The sequence below is a fragment of the Erpetoichthys calabaricus genome, chromosome 11, assembly GCF_900747795.2.
Source record: "Erpetoichthys calabaricus chromosome 11, fErpCal1.3, whole genome shotgun sequence".
NCBI classification, from domain to species: domain Eukaryota; kingdom Metazoa; phylum Chordata; class Cladistia; order Polypteriformes; family Polypteridae; genus Erpetoichthys; species Erpetoichthys calabaricus.
This window is the reverse complement of record NC_041404.2, coordinates 564252-581165: the sequence shown is the minus strand read 5'-3', so window position 1 is coordinate 581165 and position 16914 is coordinate 564252. Positions and strand designations below refer to the sequence as shown.

General features: G+C 36.2%; 1 protein-coding gene across 1 annotated transcript in view; it reads left to right on the top strand.

The window, feature by feature from the left end:
- The window catches only part of glra1 (glycine receptor, alpha 1), a 167245-nt gene that overhangs the window by 75934 nt on the left and 74397 nt on the right, over positions 1-16914 (top strand). The window contains exon 3 of the mRNA XM_028812518.2: positions 11844-11911. Within this exon, the coding sequence (XP_028668351.1) occupies positions 11844-11911 (68 nt within the window). The remainder of the gene's footprint in view (positions 1-11843; positions 11912-16914) is intronic.

Here is a 16914-nt window from a genome sequence, read left to right as displayed (position 1 = left end):
ACGACACTGCTATCGTGGGCTGCATCAGGAGTGGGTAGTGCGACTCAAACCACTTACACCTGAACACCAGCAAAACCAAGGAGCTGGTGTGGATTTTAGGAGGCCCAGGGCCCCTTCTGGACCCCGTGATTATCAGAGGTAACTGTGTGCAGAGGGTGCAGACCTATAAATACCTGGGAGTGCAGCTGGATGATAAATTGGACTGGACTGCCAATACTGATGCTCTGTGCAAGAGAGGACAGAGCTGACTATACTTCCTTAGAAGGCTGGCATCCTTTCAACATCTGCAATAAGATGCTGCAGATGTTCTATAAGACGGTTGTAGCAAGTGCCCTCTTCTACGCAGTGGTGTACTGTGGGAGGCAGCATAAAGGAAGAAGGATGCCTCACGCCTGTACAAACTGGTGAGGAAGGCAGGCTGTGTTGTAGGCATGGAGCTGGACAGAGCAACGGGCGCTGAACAGGTTCCTGTCAATCATGGAGAATCCATTGCATCCACTAAATAGTATCATCTCCAGACAGAGGAGCAGCTTCAACGAGAGACTGCTGTCACTGCCCTGTTCCACTGACAGACTGAGGAGATCGTTCCTCCCCCACACTATGCGACTCTTCAGTTCCACCTGGGGGGGGGGGGTAAACGTTAACATTATACAAAGTTATTGTCTGTGGTACCTGCATTTTTATCCCTCTTTATTGTTTTTTATCAGTATGCTGCTGCTGGTGTATGTGAATTTCCCCTTGGGATTAATAAAGTATCGATCGATCAATCTATCATTTGAATTAACTGAAATTTTACAATTCATACTCTCCTGTATACAAGGTATAAAATAGTAAAAGAAATTGTTCACAGTTTGAAACCACCTACTCTCTTCATTTAAAAAGGGAAGTGTGCACCTTTAGGTTTTCATTTATTTCTTTAGCCCACCAGTGATACTGCATGTGTTTGAGTGGGATTTGTCTGATATGTGTTTAAGACCTAAGGCTGCAGATAAGCCATTTGGCATAGTTGTTGATGCATTTTACGGTCTGCAAAGAACAAATCCATAACATGAATACAGACTGCAAGCAGCAGAATTGTACTGCCATACTCAGACGCAGTGTTGGTATTTATTATGTACAGTTATGCTTGACAGGAAAAAGGAAAGCTGTTGATGGTTTTATTGGTTAGTTTATTGCTTTTCTACTGTAATTCTGCCTGTTTCACAGTAGACTTATACACTTATTAATCCATTTGGAATCATCATAACTTATAAAAGTGGTGTCATTGGAAAATATTACTGGGCTGTTAGGGGAAAAATGTGTTTGCTGAGCTGTAATATAAACTGTATATTTATAATGTAAAAAAATGGCATCCCTTGGCAGTGTTTAGGGGCCCACACAAAAACCATCAGCACAATAAGAGCAAGACTTTCATTTTCTAACAAAAAAGAAGGGTTAGATAAAATGAAATACTCTTTTTCCCAAAGACGCTTATTAGTGGTACTATTCCATGGCCTGAGATATTTTTTCTACCTTACGGTCCACTCTGTTTCTTTAGTTTAGAAGTATTCATTTCTGATTTCCAGCCATGTCCTATTGTTAAGGTTATATGAACCACACTATTTTTGGCATAGAATCCAACTAGTCTAATGGCAACCACTACGTGGAAATATTCAATTAGTTACAAGGCCAATCATTTAAACTATATGCAGTTCTTTCTTTCTTTTTTTTTTGTTGAGCACTGTTTCAGACACTTCCAGAGTTTATTCCTGCCTTGCACTGTGCTAGCTATGAAGCAGGGATAGGCTCTAGCACCCCCTGCAACCCTGGTCTGGAATAAGCGGGTTAGAAAGCAACATGCCATGACTGTCTGAAACAACTTTCCAGGCAGCATTGGTGTTCTTTTACACTCCGGCAATTAATGACACTCTTAATCCTATCAGTCTCCCTGTTCCTACCAGAAAGAGAATTTGTATCCCTAGAGATAAGAGGAAGAAAATATTTTTGGAGAGAATGTGACTCTATGTGATGTATAGCATTACTCAAAAATGTATTCACTTGTTAATGAAGGAAATCTGTCATTAGTCTTAGATAAGTGCCGTATTTAATGTGCTATAAAACCAAAATAAGCACTTAGCAAAAGTTACTCTATCACAGGCTATTACTTATACGGCTATTACTTCAACAGTCATGTACTACTGCAGCATATTCTCACATTCAAATTGTATGCTCTGCCATTGAGGGTTTTACTTTATTAAATGTGTAACACCTTTTGCATTTGTAGTCTGTAGTGCTGTGGTTACTATTTGTTTTTAAAGTAAACTGTCTATTGTGTGTATACTTGTTAATATTTTAACATTGAAAATATTGCTTCTGCAGAATATTTATGAATGACCCTTGGCAATGACTCAGTGTTTTAGCAGAAACTTCCAAAAAGGCAAAACAGCAAGAAATACCAATTAAAAAAAGAAACAAAGGGTTTTTGTTGTAACCCATTATGTTACTGTACTATCAACTTTTTCAAAAAATATTGACGATCCAATAGCAGCTGGGAAATATATGTGTATGTTTGAAAAATATCAAATGTGACTGATCATATCGTTTTACGATATGGCAAGCCATATACTGTAAATGCATACTAATCCTCATGAAACCTTTGCAAATGAAAATTGAAGAAGTAGCTGATGCAGAGGAGCAGTATATAAAAATTTTAATAATGACCTGAGGTTTACCTGCTAGACACAAGGAGGGGGAAATTCGTTGAATAACTTATTCATGTAGTGTATGTTAATGTAAATCTGATAAGAATTATCTAAATGCAATTGGATGCTTCTCATTTCACATTTTTCAATCAGCTAATAAGCTTTAGGATCTAAGTGCTATTTATGTTTTCATTCTTGTCAAGAAAGCAAATTTGAATTACTATATATTTATTAATATGTACAGTATATAAGAAAAGAAATAAGCATTTTAAATTCTGCAGGATAATTTGTGCTGTATTTATTCACTAAAAGATAGTACTGTTTTTGTTTTTTAATACCTCCTTCTTTTTTACTTGAAATTTTTAAAATTGTATAGTAAAGCATGGGATTTTATGTCAGCCCCTCAATTCAGACTCCAGTAGTGAAGTCTGCAAAGTAATTAATTTGTTCATGAATATAATGTGACAATGATATGTGTAGGTCACCAATTATTTTGTAATCATATTCATCAGATCTGTTCACTTCCACTTTCTGTTAGTGTTTTACGTATCCCATCCATCTTCTATTGTTTGCTATCTTAAACACAGCTATTGAACTAATGAACAATCATGTTTCAAAAGATTGTGCAAAACAGTAGTAGAATCATGTCCAATCAATGCTGCTTGAGTTATTATTCCATCTTAACCTCCAGGAAGTGAAGATGGACACATTCATAAGCTGTTTGTTTGTATGACTCCCCCAAGTATCCATCTTAAAATATGAAATATGTAATCTTGGATTCTTAGAAAGCAACTGGAAACATCCATGCATTAATTCCTCTTATTTGAAAACTTACTCATCTTAAATGTAACGTAACACAGGGCCACACTCATCTAGCTAGATCAATTGTTTAATGGTCTGTATCTCTTCTGAATAGTCTTAGGGCCAGATGTGATTTTCAAACGAGAATACACATATGGGGACAACCCACTAAAAAATGTGTAGTGAACTGCAGCATAATCCTGCACTGCAAAAAGGCTACACCCACGGGGTTTCTTCCTAAAACACCAACCTCCAATTTCTCCAGTCTGTGTTTTAAGCTACATGGAAAGATACTGAGTAAGACTTGACTCTGAGAGAAAATTGAAATCTCAGTAATACCCTGCGACAATGAAGACAGACAGACACACACGTAGATGATTGCAGCTACTGGACATCAAACATTTGAACAGTGCCTCTGTCCGCTAACATATCTTTCTGCCATTTTACCTACTTCATTGCTATATGACAGAACAACAGTAAATAAAGTTTAGATAACCATTTTTGTCTATGAATGTACAATATGTCAAAACTCTGTGATTATTTTGTTATGGCATGTTTACATTTCCAATTAGACAGTAATGTTTCTTTTCTTTAATTTTTCGTTTAAACATGAAGTCAGAAAGGAGATGTTGTGCAGCCTCAACTGTGCATCTACTGATGGTGTTAGGCAGATTTGTTGATTTGGGTGTTTTGAATACTGAAATCTGCATCTCCTGTAGCTCTTCATTATCAGCTCTCTTAAGAGCAGTCCTTCTGAAAGAGTGTGACACACTGTTTACTTCAAATGCATATTTTGTTGTTCGTAATTTTCATGAATATACTGTAGCTGCCAGTTCTTTCAATGTTACACTAGATAGATAGATAGATAGATAGATAGATAGATAGATAGATAGATAGATAGATAGATAGATAGATAGATAGATAGATAGATAGATAGATAGATAGATAGATAGATAGATAGATAGATAGATACTTTATTAATCCCCAAAGGGAAATTCACAATTCACTACACTACTCCTACACTATCATCGTAACGCTGAACAATAGAGAGCACACACAGCATCTGTGACAACATATCATTCACGTTTGCCATTCGTCCATTGATGCAGTTCAATGCCAATGTATAATCTGATGCTACAGTAAGGTTTTCCCTTATATCAGGTTATGTTTATTTTTATAAGTTTAGTTTTAAAATGAGCATTGTGCTCTCTGCACAAGCAAAACACACATTTCTATGTCTGTCAGGGCTATTTTAGTAGACTTTTCGACTGAAGATGGTTCTTTGTAAACACATACTTGCTGTCTGTTGGACCAGGTTAAAGAGAGCACCACTGATATTTGCAGTTCGCCCCTACTTTTGAGTGCTGCCATGATGAGGCGTTGGACTGGTTTAGAAATGTGAGACTCAGCCACCCAGTTTTAAAAATTCACTCATGGTTGTCTACAGATGTATATATTATATGTCTGGCTTCAGTGAGACTACTTCTCATATAATGGTTTTGTGTTCCTTGCAAGATGCATCTAAACCTTCATGAGCCGTCTAATCATTTCCACCCTGTTTTAAGCAGAATTCACTTATGGTTGTCTCCAGGTTTATATGTTATACGACTGGCTTTGTTTATCTGAGGCAAGAGTTATCTGAAATCAAAGACCCTTTGCTGGGTTTTGGTCTGTTTCCAATAGAAAAGCCTGTGCATTTGTTCTTTTTCTGATTTTTATAATTTTTTAATAATACATTCATTCTTTTCAGTCATTTAATTATATATAACTATAAAGTATTCAGTCCCCAAAACTGTTTTCACTTTCAGATCAGATGGTAAACATACAATATATTAAAGTAAAAATGTTTTCAAATGATCTGTGGAACAGTGTGCATCATGCCGAATCATAAGAAACAAATTGAAAGCTTTCCTCAAACATCAAAATCGTGATATCTAAAACATATGTATACCTTTTTTACTAAAGATGTGGTTTACTGTGGGTGGCACGGTGGCGCAGTGGGTAGCGCTGCTGCCTCGCAGTTAGGAGAGGAGGATTCTTCTGGCTTTGACCCTCACTTTTATTTCCTTGTTCACTTTTCTTGGATTCAAATTTTAAATTCTGTGAATTACTTACCGGCTGGCATGGTGGTGCAGTAAGGAGACCTGGGTTCATTTCCCGGGTCCTCCCTGCGTGGAGTTTGCATGTTCTCCCTGTGTCTGCGTGGGTTTCCTCCGGGCGCTCTGGTTTCCTCCCACAGTCCAAAGACATGCAGGTTAGGTGGATTGGCAATTCTAAATTGGCCCTAGTGTGTGCTTGGTGTGTGGGTGTGTTTGTGTGTGTCCTGCGGTGGGTTGGCACCCTGCCCGGGATTGGTTCCTGCCCTGTGTTGGCTGGGATTGGCTCCAGCAGACCCCCATGACCCTGTGTTTGGATTCAACGGGTTGGAAAATGGATGGATGGATGGATGTGGTTTACTTTATTCAGGTGCAGTGCTGATGGTCTCAGGTTTTTTGGAAATGGGCAGATCACTTGTTCTCAGTTAATTTACAAGGGGAAATATGCCCTATTTTGGTAAGATCCAACAGTATAATAAAAATATTCCACAAAGTAAAAAATACATAAATAAAAACAAAAAACTCTTCAAAGGAAGCTGGAGATATGAATATAGAGAAGGTACAAGGCCATCTCAAAGGCACTGAGAATACCCTAACTCAGACAAAAGTGCAGTACATCGCACCGAAATTGAAAAAATATTTAATTATACAGTAGCCAAGCTGCCTAAGTCAGACCATCCCCCTTAACTTAGTCACCGAACAAGAACAGTACTTGTGGTGACTGTTGTGATAGCAGTTGTCACTCTGAGCTGCTGAAGTCAATCACTGTGATTGGAGAGGATGTTTACGGCTGAACAGTCTCCAAGGCATTACCCAAAGATGGTCTTTATTGAAAAGTGACAATGAAAAAACACTCTCTGGAAAGAAAAAAGTCCTTGCCCTATAATTAATTTGCAAAACATCACTTGTAAGATCATACAAACATGTGGCAGAAGGTCTTGTGGTCTAAAGAGATTAAAAATACAAATCTAACACTGCACCCCAGCCAGGTAACAGCATTCCTTCTGTAAAATATAGTAATGACAGGATCATGTTGTGGAGATGCTTTTCAAAAGCAAGGCACAGGCAATTTTTACAGGGTTGATGTGAAGATGAATGTTGCACAACACAAAGTTTCTGGAGAAAAATCTGATCATCCTGCCAAAAAGCTTAAACCGTGAAGAAAATTTGTCTTTCAACAGAATGATGACCCAAAGCACACTGCCCAGAGCCACACTGTTGTGTATGAAAATTAAGAAAATTGATGTACTTCAATGGCTTAGTCAGAGTCTATTCCTTAACCTCACCTAACATCTATGGTGAGACCTAAAAACCAGTGCCTACTGCCACTCCGTAATTAACCTGACACAGCTTGCAAGGACAAATGGGAAACCCTCACTATATCACATTGTGAAAAATGAATACAGATTTATTCAAAAAGACTACTTGCTTGTAATAGTTCAACGAAGTTTTGAACTGGGGGAGGAATATTTATAAATTGTCTGCAGTTACATTTTTGGAATTTTATGATTTTTGAATTTTAATTTTGAATTTTGAGATGGGACAAAATATTTTTAACAATGTACAATTTTGTTTTATATTTGGGCGTCTCTATATTCTCTATAAAAATTCCCTGTCAGAATTCCACATAGTGACAGTTGCCTTCGTAAAGTGTTCGATTGGTTTAGAAATGTGACATGAACCATCTTAATTGTTCCCACCCTGTTCTAAGCAAAATTCACCTATGGTTGTCTCCAGGTTTATATGTTATATGACTGGCTTCAGCGAGACTGCTCCTCATTTATCTGAGGCAAAAGTTAACTAAAATCGAAGACCCTATGCTGGGTTTTGGTCTAGTCACAATAGAAAATCCTATACATTTGTTTTTTTTCTGATTTTGAGTTGGTATTTACAATTTTCTTTAATTTTGGGCAGTATTATGAAAAAGAGCAGTGGATTTAGAAATAAAAATTACCTGTCACAATTCCAGTTAGTGACATTTACTATATGTAGAAAAAGTGTTTTGGACTGAATACATTTTTGTGGCACTAAATTTGTTGCCATCTTTTTATCTGTTATATTCCTTAATATATCAAGATATTCCTTTTTTCTTACATTAACACAAACACAAAATATTAATAAGATATTAGCATATCATGTTCATATATGAAAGACCTGAAACAGAAGTAATGAAAAATGCCCTTCTATAAAGGTGGCACCAAGGAGAGATGATTGTCACCTAAATGACAGACTGTCACCAAGCTATTGCTTTTTAGTATTCACCGTGACAGAAAATGTCTACAAATTCAAGATCTCTATATACTGTCTTTGTTTTTATTGCATCTTACTTCATCACATTTCTTAAGAGGTCAGCTGTTTCCTTCACAAATATGGAATTATTATCCAGAAATCATATACCAGAAAACTGGCAGATATAAAAATGCATGTTTCTCCATTTTCTCTGCATCCTTATAAATATCTATCCTCTAAAGAGAATAATGCCATTTTCATTTTTACAACTTCTGCAAAAGCAGCAGAAAAAGAGATATTAATAATAAAAAAATAGGTCAACCTTATTTTCAGTTTGTCCTAAATGTGCCTTTAATGCAGTTTACATAGGCAAGAGAATCAGTGTTAAGAGAGAAGTAGTATAATTGGCTATTAAGAAGTTGTCATTACACCTTGAAGGAATGCAAACTAATTTGAAGTATGTTTTAATTAATTACAGTATTTTATTTAAATTTAAGACATTTAAATTATTTTAGTGAGAAAATAACCAAATACACTGAATAAACTATGTTTGGGAAGATTCTCAAAAAATCTGTTAAATTTAGCCCTCTAAAGGCAGCTTGATGGTGCAGTAGTTCGTTCCACTGTCTGTATAGAATTTCCTAATTTTCTATGATGTCTGTTTGTACTGTTCCCTCTTCACACTTCCATACCCGTGGAGATTAGATAACTTTCATTGTAAAATTTGTGCTGTAAGATGGAATGGTGTCTTATCCAGAGCTGGTTCTTGCCTTTGGTTCAATACTAAAAAAATAGATTCCATCACAATCCTTTAATGGAAAAAATTAGCTTCAGAAAATGGATGAATAAATATTGCATAGAACAGCAATGAGGTTTTAATAGTGATGAAGATGATGCCATTGGTTTAATTACCTTGGGTAGCAGACAAGCAGATTAGGGTTGAGCAGTCTTCACCCTTTTAAAAAGCAGAACTGTACTATAGGGGCCAGACTTTGATGAGCAGTGGTAAGTGTCAACATGTGGGTCATAAGAGATGACGTTTTGTATTATAGGTAGAATCCAGTTTCATGCTAAAGGCAGGGGTCCTTCTCAAGAGACCAAGTTTTGGGCTTATTTGTCTTATTTTTATTGGAAGAGCCTACAGCCTTTAATAAAAAATGATTGTTTTGAACTTACCATCTGCTTTCATGCTTTTCAAGCCACAGGGGCTAGGAATGCCATTTAAAGTATATCTCATTGATATAATGAATAGAAAAATAGTTATCTTACATGTGAATTAAATTTGAAGAAATTAAGCAGTTTACCTCTTATAATCCTGAAAGTTAACATATTCAATTTGAAATGCATGAGTCAGTAGCCAGTGGATTACCCAAAAGTGCCATTGAGTTAATTGCACTACAAAAAATGTTTTCTTAAAAAACAAATTATAATTTTCCATTTGAGGGCTGATAAATGATTTTGTCAGTGTAGCCAACACCAGCTTGTATACCAAATATCACCAGTCAGTTATGACTGGCTTCACCATTTCTTGTGGCACTAAAGAACTTGTGGTGTCATTGCCATAAACTTTGTAAGCACACATGTGGGGTAAAGGAGTATTTCTAATTAACAAGGTCTAATCACAGATTTGCTTTTAAATCTTTAACTTCATTGCCATCTACCTCCTTTACCAGTAGTCCTGAGACTACTCTAGTTGATTTCAGTTATACCGATTGGTTTACTCAACAGCTTATTTCAAGACTCATGCTGTATAGATTAAATACTTGTTTGTGTGTTTGCTTTTTAAAAACAAAATTAACAACTATTCGGTTGTCTTTATATTCTCTCCTAAATATTATAAATGTTGATTTGAGAACATTCTTGAGTAGTGAAGTGATTACATTTTCAGGGGGGTTGGGTTCAGTTATTAACCCAGTCACTGTGTTGTACTTGGCACTTTCTATCCACATCCAAATATTTGTAACTGACTAATTAATTAATATCTATTTTCCCCAATAGTGAGTGATTGAGTATGAGAGTGTGCCTAAACATTCATGACTGATTCCTCTGTAGTGGCTAATCAATAATGCTAGGACAAACTCTGACTTTAGGGAGAATACTGTACTGTAAATAAATAATGTAAAATATAATGTAGTCATACGGTAAGTCACTGTTGACAATGAACTTGAGATGGACATCCTTTATTACATCAAGCCTGATGGAGCCTGCCACAATCACAGCTCCATGCATTTTGACAAGGCTGACTAAAATAGCAAAACAATGGCCTTAAATAAATTAGGTTAATTTACATAACACAGTAAAGAATCATTTCAATTTCCATTAATCAAAGTACAAATTAATGGTATATCCTCATAACACATCAATGTCTTAAAATTATCTGAGCGTCCCAAAGTAGTTAAAACTGATTAAAAGTGTTCGGTACACTCACAAGTAGCTCTAAAGAGAAACTTAAAAGTAAAATGTATTTAATTATGATTAGCTCATTGTTCCCTTGGTTATTTGTTCAGGACACCTTTGGTACTGAATATCTTAGTCACACAGGAAAGACACACTTGGATCACAGACATAATTAAAGCACACAAGGATGTACTCTGGGATTTTTTTGCTACACTTACCACAACATACTAGTATATTAAGTTCAGAATATTGGAAGAAATATCTTGTGGTCAGACTGTGGTTTTATTCCTTGTGTCCAATGCTGTCAAGAATGGATTTGGCTCCAACACAACTCTGAATTTGATTGACGGGAGGAGAATTTTGTGTTATATTCATCTTAACTAGCAATAGATGCTATTATGGAGTAAACAATGTGCCAGTGCACAAAATGGTCATTTCATTTGAATAAATTCTCTTATGATTCTGCACTTATGGGGTGTATTGATAAAACGGATGAGATAGAGTATAGCAGTCAGGTGGAAAGCTTTGTTTCTTGGTGCAAAGAGAATTGTCTGCACTTTAACTTCAGCAAAACCAAGGAATTGGTTATTGACTTTCACTGCACCAAAGAGCCTCTATGTCCAGTCTCCTCTTCAGGATGTAGAGATGGTCTACTTCTACAAGTACTTGAGGGTCCACATCAATGACAGGTTGGACTGGTCTTGGAAGACAGAGGAACTATATAAGAAAGGGCACATCAGGCTGTCTTTTCTTAGGAGACTGCATTCCTTTAATGTGGGAAGTAACATCCTTTGCATCTTCTATAACTTTGTAATGGCGAGTGGAATTTTCTATGCTGTGGTGTGCTGGGCTGGTAAAATCACTTCAAGAGAGGCCCACTAAATCAACAAGCTGAAAGGGCAGGCTCAGTTATGGAATAGACTCTGGACCCCCTGGAGGTATATACTGTAGTAGCAAAGGAGAGAATTAAAACAAAACCTCCTCTCCTCTGCACATCCTCTCTCTGACACACTGACCCTCAGTACTTTCAGCCAACAAATTATCCGGCAGAAGTGTTTTAATTAACAGAACTGGGGCTCCTTTATACGAACAGCAATAGGCCCATTTAATGCTTCACAGTGACTGTGACTGCTAAATCAGAAGTTTTCTTTGTTTTTAGTTTTTTTGCTTTATAAGTACTCTGATGTGTGCTAAGACCATAGTATGTAGAGAGAGAGAAAGATATGCATTTGTCTATCTATTTATGTATTTATTTAAAGAGCTTCTGTAAAAAGTCATGTTTACCCTAGGGGACAAATTCTATCTATCTATCTATCTATCTATCTATCTATCTATCTATCTATCTATCTATCTATCTATCTATCTATCTATCTATCTATCTATCTATCTATCTATCTATCTATCTATCTATCTATCTATCTATCTATCTATCTATCTATCTATCTATCTATCTCACAAAAAGTATGATAAAATGCATACCATTCAACCATTGAGTGGCAGCATGTTGCTTGTTGGTTGGACGTTCAGGCAAGTATTTTACTGTTCTCTGTAAATGTAGCAATAATACTTCTACTACTACCACAACTGTTACACTTGTGTTTTCTGTTAAAATCCAACCATCATATATTATATTTTTTAGGTCCTCCAGTAAATGTCACATGCAACATCTTTATCAACAGCTTTGGATCTATTGCTGAAACCACAATGGTGAGTTGAGTTTTATCAGTTTTACAAATTTGTGTGTTAATTCTTTTTATTAAAAAAAAAAAGATTGTGACATGTTGAAAAATAAAAAATATAGGAAAATACTGTGTCCTATAAAAGGAACATAGAGCACTGATTTTATTTTCTTAAACTCTGCAAATATGATGTAAATGGTGATTAAGCACTTATGTCAGAAATTACAGGTACTGTACAACAAAATGTTATCATTTCGTTTCACTTAATTTGCTTCAGTACTGAAGAACTGTTGTAGCTTTCATTGTGCATGTTCTTTAATGAACAACAAGCTCAGGGGACAAGAAAATGAAATGTTATAATATGTGTGACGTGTGCATTAGCATATGTGTGAGGACTTGAAATGCAACAGAGATCTTTGTCCGAGTCATCCGGTTTCTTCAGCTATTTAATCCTTGTTTTGATGAAAGGATTTAATTGTGACAAGACACTCAGCTGCATTAAATCAAACTGGCAGGTCATTCTAATGACTCATGAGGAAATGTTTTCAAAGAACTCTTGGGGATAATCAGAACTTTTAGAAACTTTACATATAATTGACTTTTTAAACCTAGCTTTTTGTTTAATAAACAAATCAGTATTGAGTATTAGCGAAAAGGCACCCTAAGCTATACAAGATAGATGTACACAGCCCACGCCAAGAGTGAGATGTTGCTAATTCTACTGTCAGTTTTTGGTCTGCCCCTAAAGTGGTGTATTATTTTTGCTTGGCTCCTGACAGGAGTTCTGGAGGCAGTTTGGAAAGTGGAGTGCAGTACATAAGCCTGCTTCAGTAAGATCAGGAAGAAAGATAATATTTTAAAGTATGAACTTTCTGTGAACAGCATAGGTTGTCTTTATACAGATGTGGACAAATCTGTTGGTACAACTTAATGAAAAAAGATGCACCCACGACTATCTCTGAAATAACTTGAAACTGAGAAAAGTAATTGACATCCATCATTGTTTATTCCACATATAACAAAAATCTGACTTTGCTTTAGAGCTTTGATTCAACATAACATTTCAAATAATAATGCAAAAGAAAATGCCATGGACAAAAATGATGGGACCCTTAACCAAATATTTTATTACTCAACCTTTAGAGGCCTTCACTGCAAACAATGATACTTCTGCACCTGTCAACAGGTAGTTGGGTCCACTGTTGTTCCAGCTGTTCGAAGCGTGCTTTCTCCAGACTGCATGTTTCAGTTCTTTCCATAGGTGTTCAATAGGATTCAAATCAAGGCTCACAGAAGTGGCCACTTCAGAATAGTCAGATGTTTTGTCCTTAGCCATTCTTGGGTGTTTTTAGCTGTGTGTTTTGGGTCATTATCCTGTTGCAGGATCCATGACCTGCTGCTGAGAGAGACCTTTCTGACACTGGGCAGTACATTAAGCTCCGGAATTTCTTGAGATTGAGATTTCATTGTTCCATGCACAGACTCAAGGCACCCCATGCATACCGCAGCAAAGCAGGCCCAAAACATAACCGAGCCTCCTCCATGCTTCACAGTAGGTATGGGGTTCTTTTCTTTTGAAAGCTTCACCTTTGGACACAGAGCTGCTTTGACTTGTCAAACAGATCCAGTTTTGTCTCACCTGCTTAAAGAACATTTTCCCAGAAGCATTGTGGCTTATCAGTATGCATTTTAGCAAATTCTAGTCTGGCTTTTTTGTTTTTTTTCAACAGTGGAGTTCTCGTGGGTCTCCTTCCATTGAGCCCACTATCACTCAAAAAAGCAATGAATGATGTGATCAGACACCGATGGACCTTGACCTTGGAGTTCAGCTTGTATTTCTTTGGAAGTTGTCTTTGGCTTTTTGTATACCATTCTCACTATTGTTCTGCCCATTCTGGGGTCAGTTTTACCCTTGCGGCCATGTCCAGGGAGACTGGCTACAGTCCCTTGGACCTTAAACTTCTTAATAATATTTGCAGCTGTTGTCACAGGAACATCAAGTTCTTTGAAAATGGTCTTATAGCCTTTTCCTTTTACGTGTTTGATTGTAATTCTCTTTCTGATCTCCTCAAACAACTCAGCAGAGTGATTACATTTCTCTGTTTTCAATAGGCTGAATGACTGATTGCAGAGGAATCATGTGTGATACTAATTAGTACATGTGTGATACTAATTAAAGAAAACAGCTAGTTTGAAAAATCATTGTAATTCAATTATTTATGATCTTTCTAGGGGGTTACCAACAAATGTGTTGAAGCCACTTTAGAATATCGTTGTAGAATAAGCAAAGGTTTTATCTTGCTTTGCAGTGCTTGATGACATGTCAAAGGCTTGCAGGTATACATGAGACAATCATTTTTTATTTAATCACTTTTCAGGAGGCATATAGCATTTTTTCAATGACCTGTAAGAGTACCAATAAATTTGTCAGTAAAGGCTTTTTTCAGATTTGTTATAAATTATATAAAAGTACTATTTTCAGCAGTGCTTTTTCATGATTGCTCTGTACAGAGAGATAGAAAGCCTGGATCAGCAGGCAGTGATGACAGGTCAGTCTGTCACAAAATATAGTGTACAAAATTTTGCTCTTTATTTTAGTTTGCATGTGTGTGATTATGTTACGTTTTTCTTCCTCCTGTCATTTTCTGTTAGCTGGTAAGGTGAGTCATATAAAATGAGGAATTTTCACTTCATAAGGAAAAGATTTACAGCTTCTGATATGGTCCTATTCACAGAGGAATTGGTTAAATTCTCTCATCTAAATGTTTGTATTAATGGAAAAGAAAATCTAAGCTGGATGGTCACAACAGGTCATTTTAGGTAAGCATTTCTGAATTGTACATGTCTTTGTACAGGCAACACAACATTAAGTAATGTATGCAAAATAAAAGACTGCAGTCAAGAATTGTACCTGCATGTAAACACATATTTAAAAATGCACTTTTTAAGCAAATTAAGAAAGTATCTCTTATCGTCAGCCTTAATGCTGCTGTGCTACCTTAAAACTGCTCAAGCCTGCAAATTGCTATCAAGTAGAACAGATGCATCATTTTCCAGCCCCTTTCCCTTGTACAGCTAGTGGAAATTGATCACCGTTAGTACAGCTGTCTTGAACTTCAGAACCAAGCAAAGAAAAGGAAATCAATAAATCCCTTGCGTTTATGAGGTTGTAGAGAAGAGCTGTTGAGCACAATGTTTCTGCAAGTGCAGATGTAACAGGCTTATGGCACAGTATGGAGCACGTAATCCCCCTGGCTTATTGGAATCCTAATTGTTTACCTTGTTTTAAAGGTACAACACCCAGGAGAACAGAAAATAACCATTTAATTAGTTCACTAGTCTGTTGGTGGCTCTAGGGAGAAGTGGGACTAAACATAAATCTAGAAGTTAGAAACCGTGCATTAGAGGTTATTTGTCACTGTAGCTGGTCTGTCTGCCCTCAAAAAGAAGAAAGAAAATGTTTCAAATGTGATCCAGTTTGGATTAGGATATAACACCATTTTTATGCCAACCTCACTAATTGTGTTGAATTTGGTAAATGAGATGCTTGAAATTTTGACCTACTTGGACGTATTTTTTGACTGTATTTTTTTTATTACACTACTGCGTCACAGTGTCATATTTGTAAATTACTTCTTTGTAGAGAAGAAAAGGAAAGAACTAGGGAATTTAGGGTGTGCATCCTGATACTTAAAGTTTTTATGGTCTTCTACATTTGTTTTGCTACTTATAGACCGTGGCCTCACTAAGTCTGCCACTCTCTACAAATACAGTAGACATGACAGTCAGTAAGAGATTGCGTGAATCCAAAATGTTTAGAGAAAAAGCTCAGGAAGGCTCCTGTCATCTCCCTATTTTATACTGCTGATTTTAAAAATGAATTTTATATAGCTTATAAATAGACTGAAAAGAATATAATTCGTAAAACAATTTCAGGTCTTGGAATGTGTGTTAAAATATGCATACATAAATACATAGTATGTTCAAAAATAAACTTAAATTGGCACAGCAAAAATTAAATGTGTCATGCATTGTTAACAGAGATGTCTAGAATCCTTTACAAATCCCAGTATCTGTCATACAATATAGTATACTTGATAAGTCACACAACATCATTTAGGAAACGATGGAAAAAAGGCAATTCGCAGAGATGGACTAACACACTGTCTGTGTGGATAACTGAGATGATGCATTTCACACAGCAGGTAAACTAAATTTTCTATAAAACTCAACAAAATTGTCACCAATGAACTTCTCCCCCATTTTATGTGTCATGTGTTTGTTTTTTCCTCTAAAATGCCTATCTTCTTTGAAGCTCCATACATATGCTTGTATATGCTTCTTTACCATATTATTTTCCAAAGATTTTTCCTAGTTTTACAAAAAAAACGTTTACCCTCTGTTTGCGACATGTCATCTTCATGACCCACACTGACGTGTTCTTCTTGTCTTCGGAAACAAATGGCAGATACTGTCTTCTTCTAAATAATGTTATTATTTGTGGAAGATATATTAATGCTGTGTGACAAAAAAAATCCAGACATTTCTATAAACATTCTATTCACTCTGCAACAGCTGATCTTCTTGCTTCACAGTATGCAAAGATCTGTTTATTTTCAGTTGTATCATTAATCTATACATACTGTAAACTTTATCAATCAGTTCAGCCATTTTCTAAGGTGATTTAGCCCACTCCTGTATATACTAATTCAGTCATTCCAACACAATTTAAGATTGTGTTTGGAATTTGGAAGGACAACCTCGGTACCCATAGAAAAAAAAACATGGAGACATACGCAGGACCAAACAGTATCATTCAAACAGTCTAGCAGATCCATGAAAAAATATTCCTAACCATTGTTCCAGTATGCTGTCCGCATACTGGATGTAATATTTTATTTTTAAGTACAAAAAATATGTAAACATATTTTTAGGGTAGTAAGAGGGAACAGTAGGTAGTGCTATAGATTCACAGCACTTAGAACTCAAGCTTGACTTCTGTTACTATTATCAACTAGGGGAGTACACAGT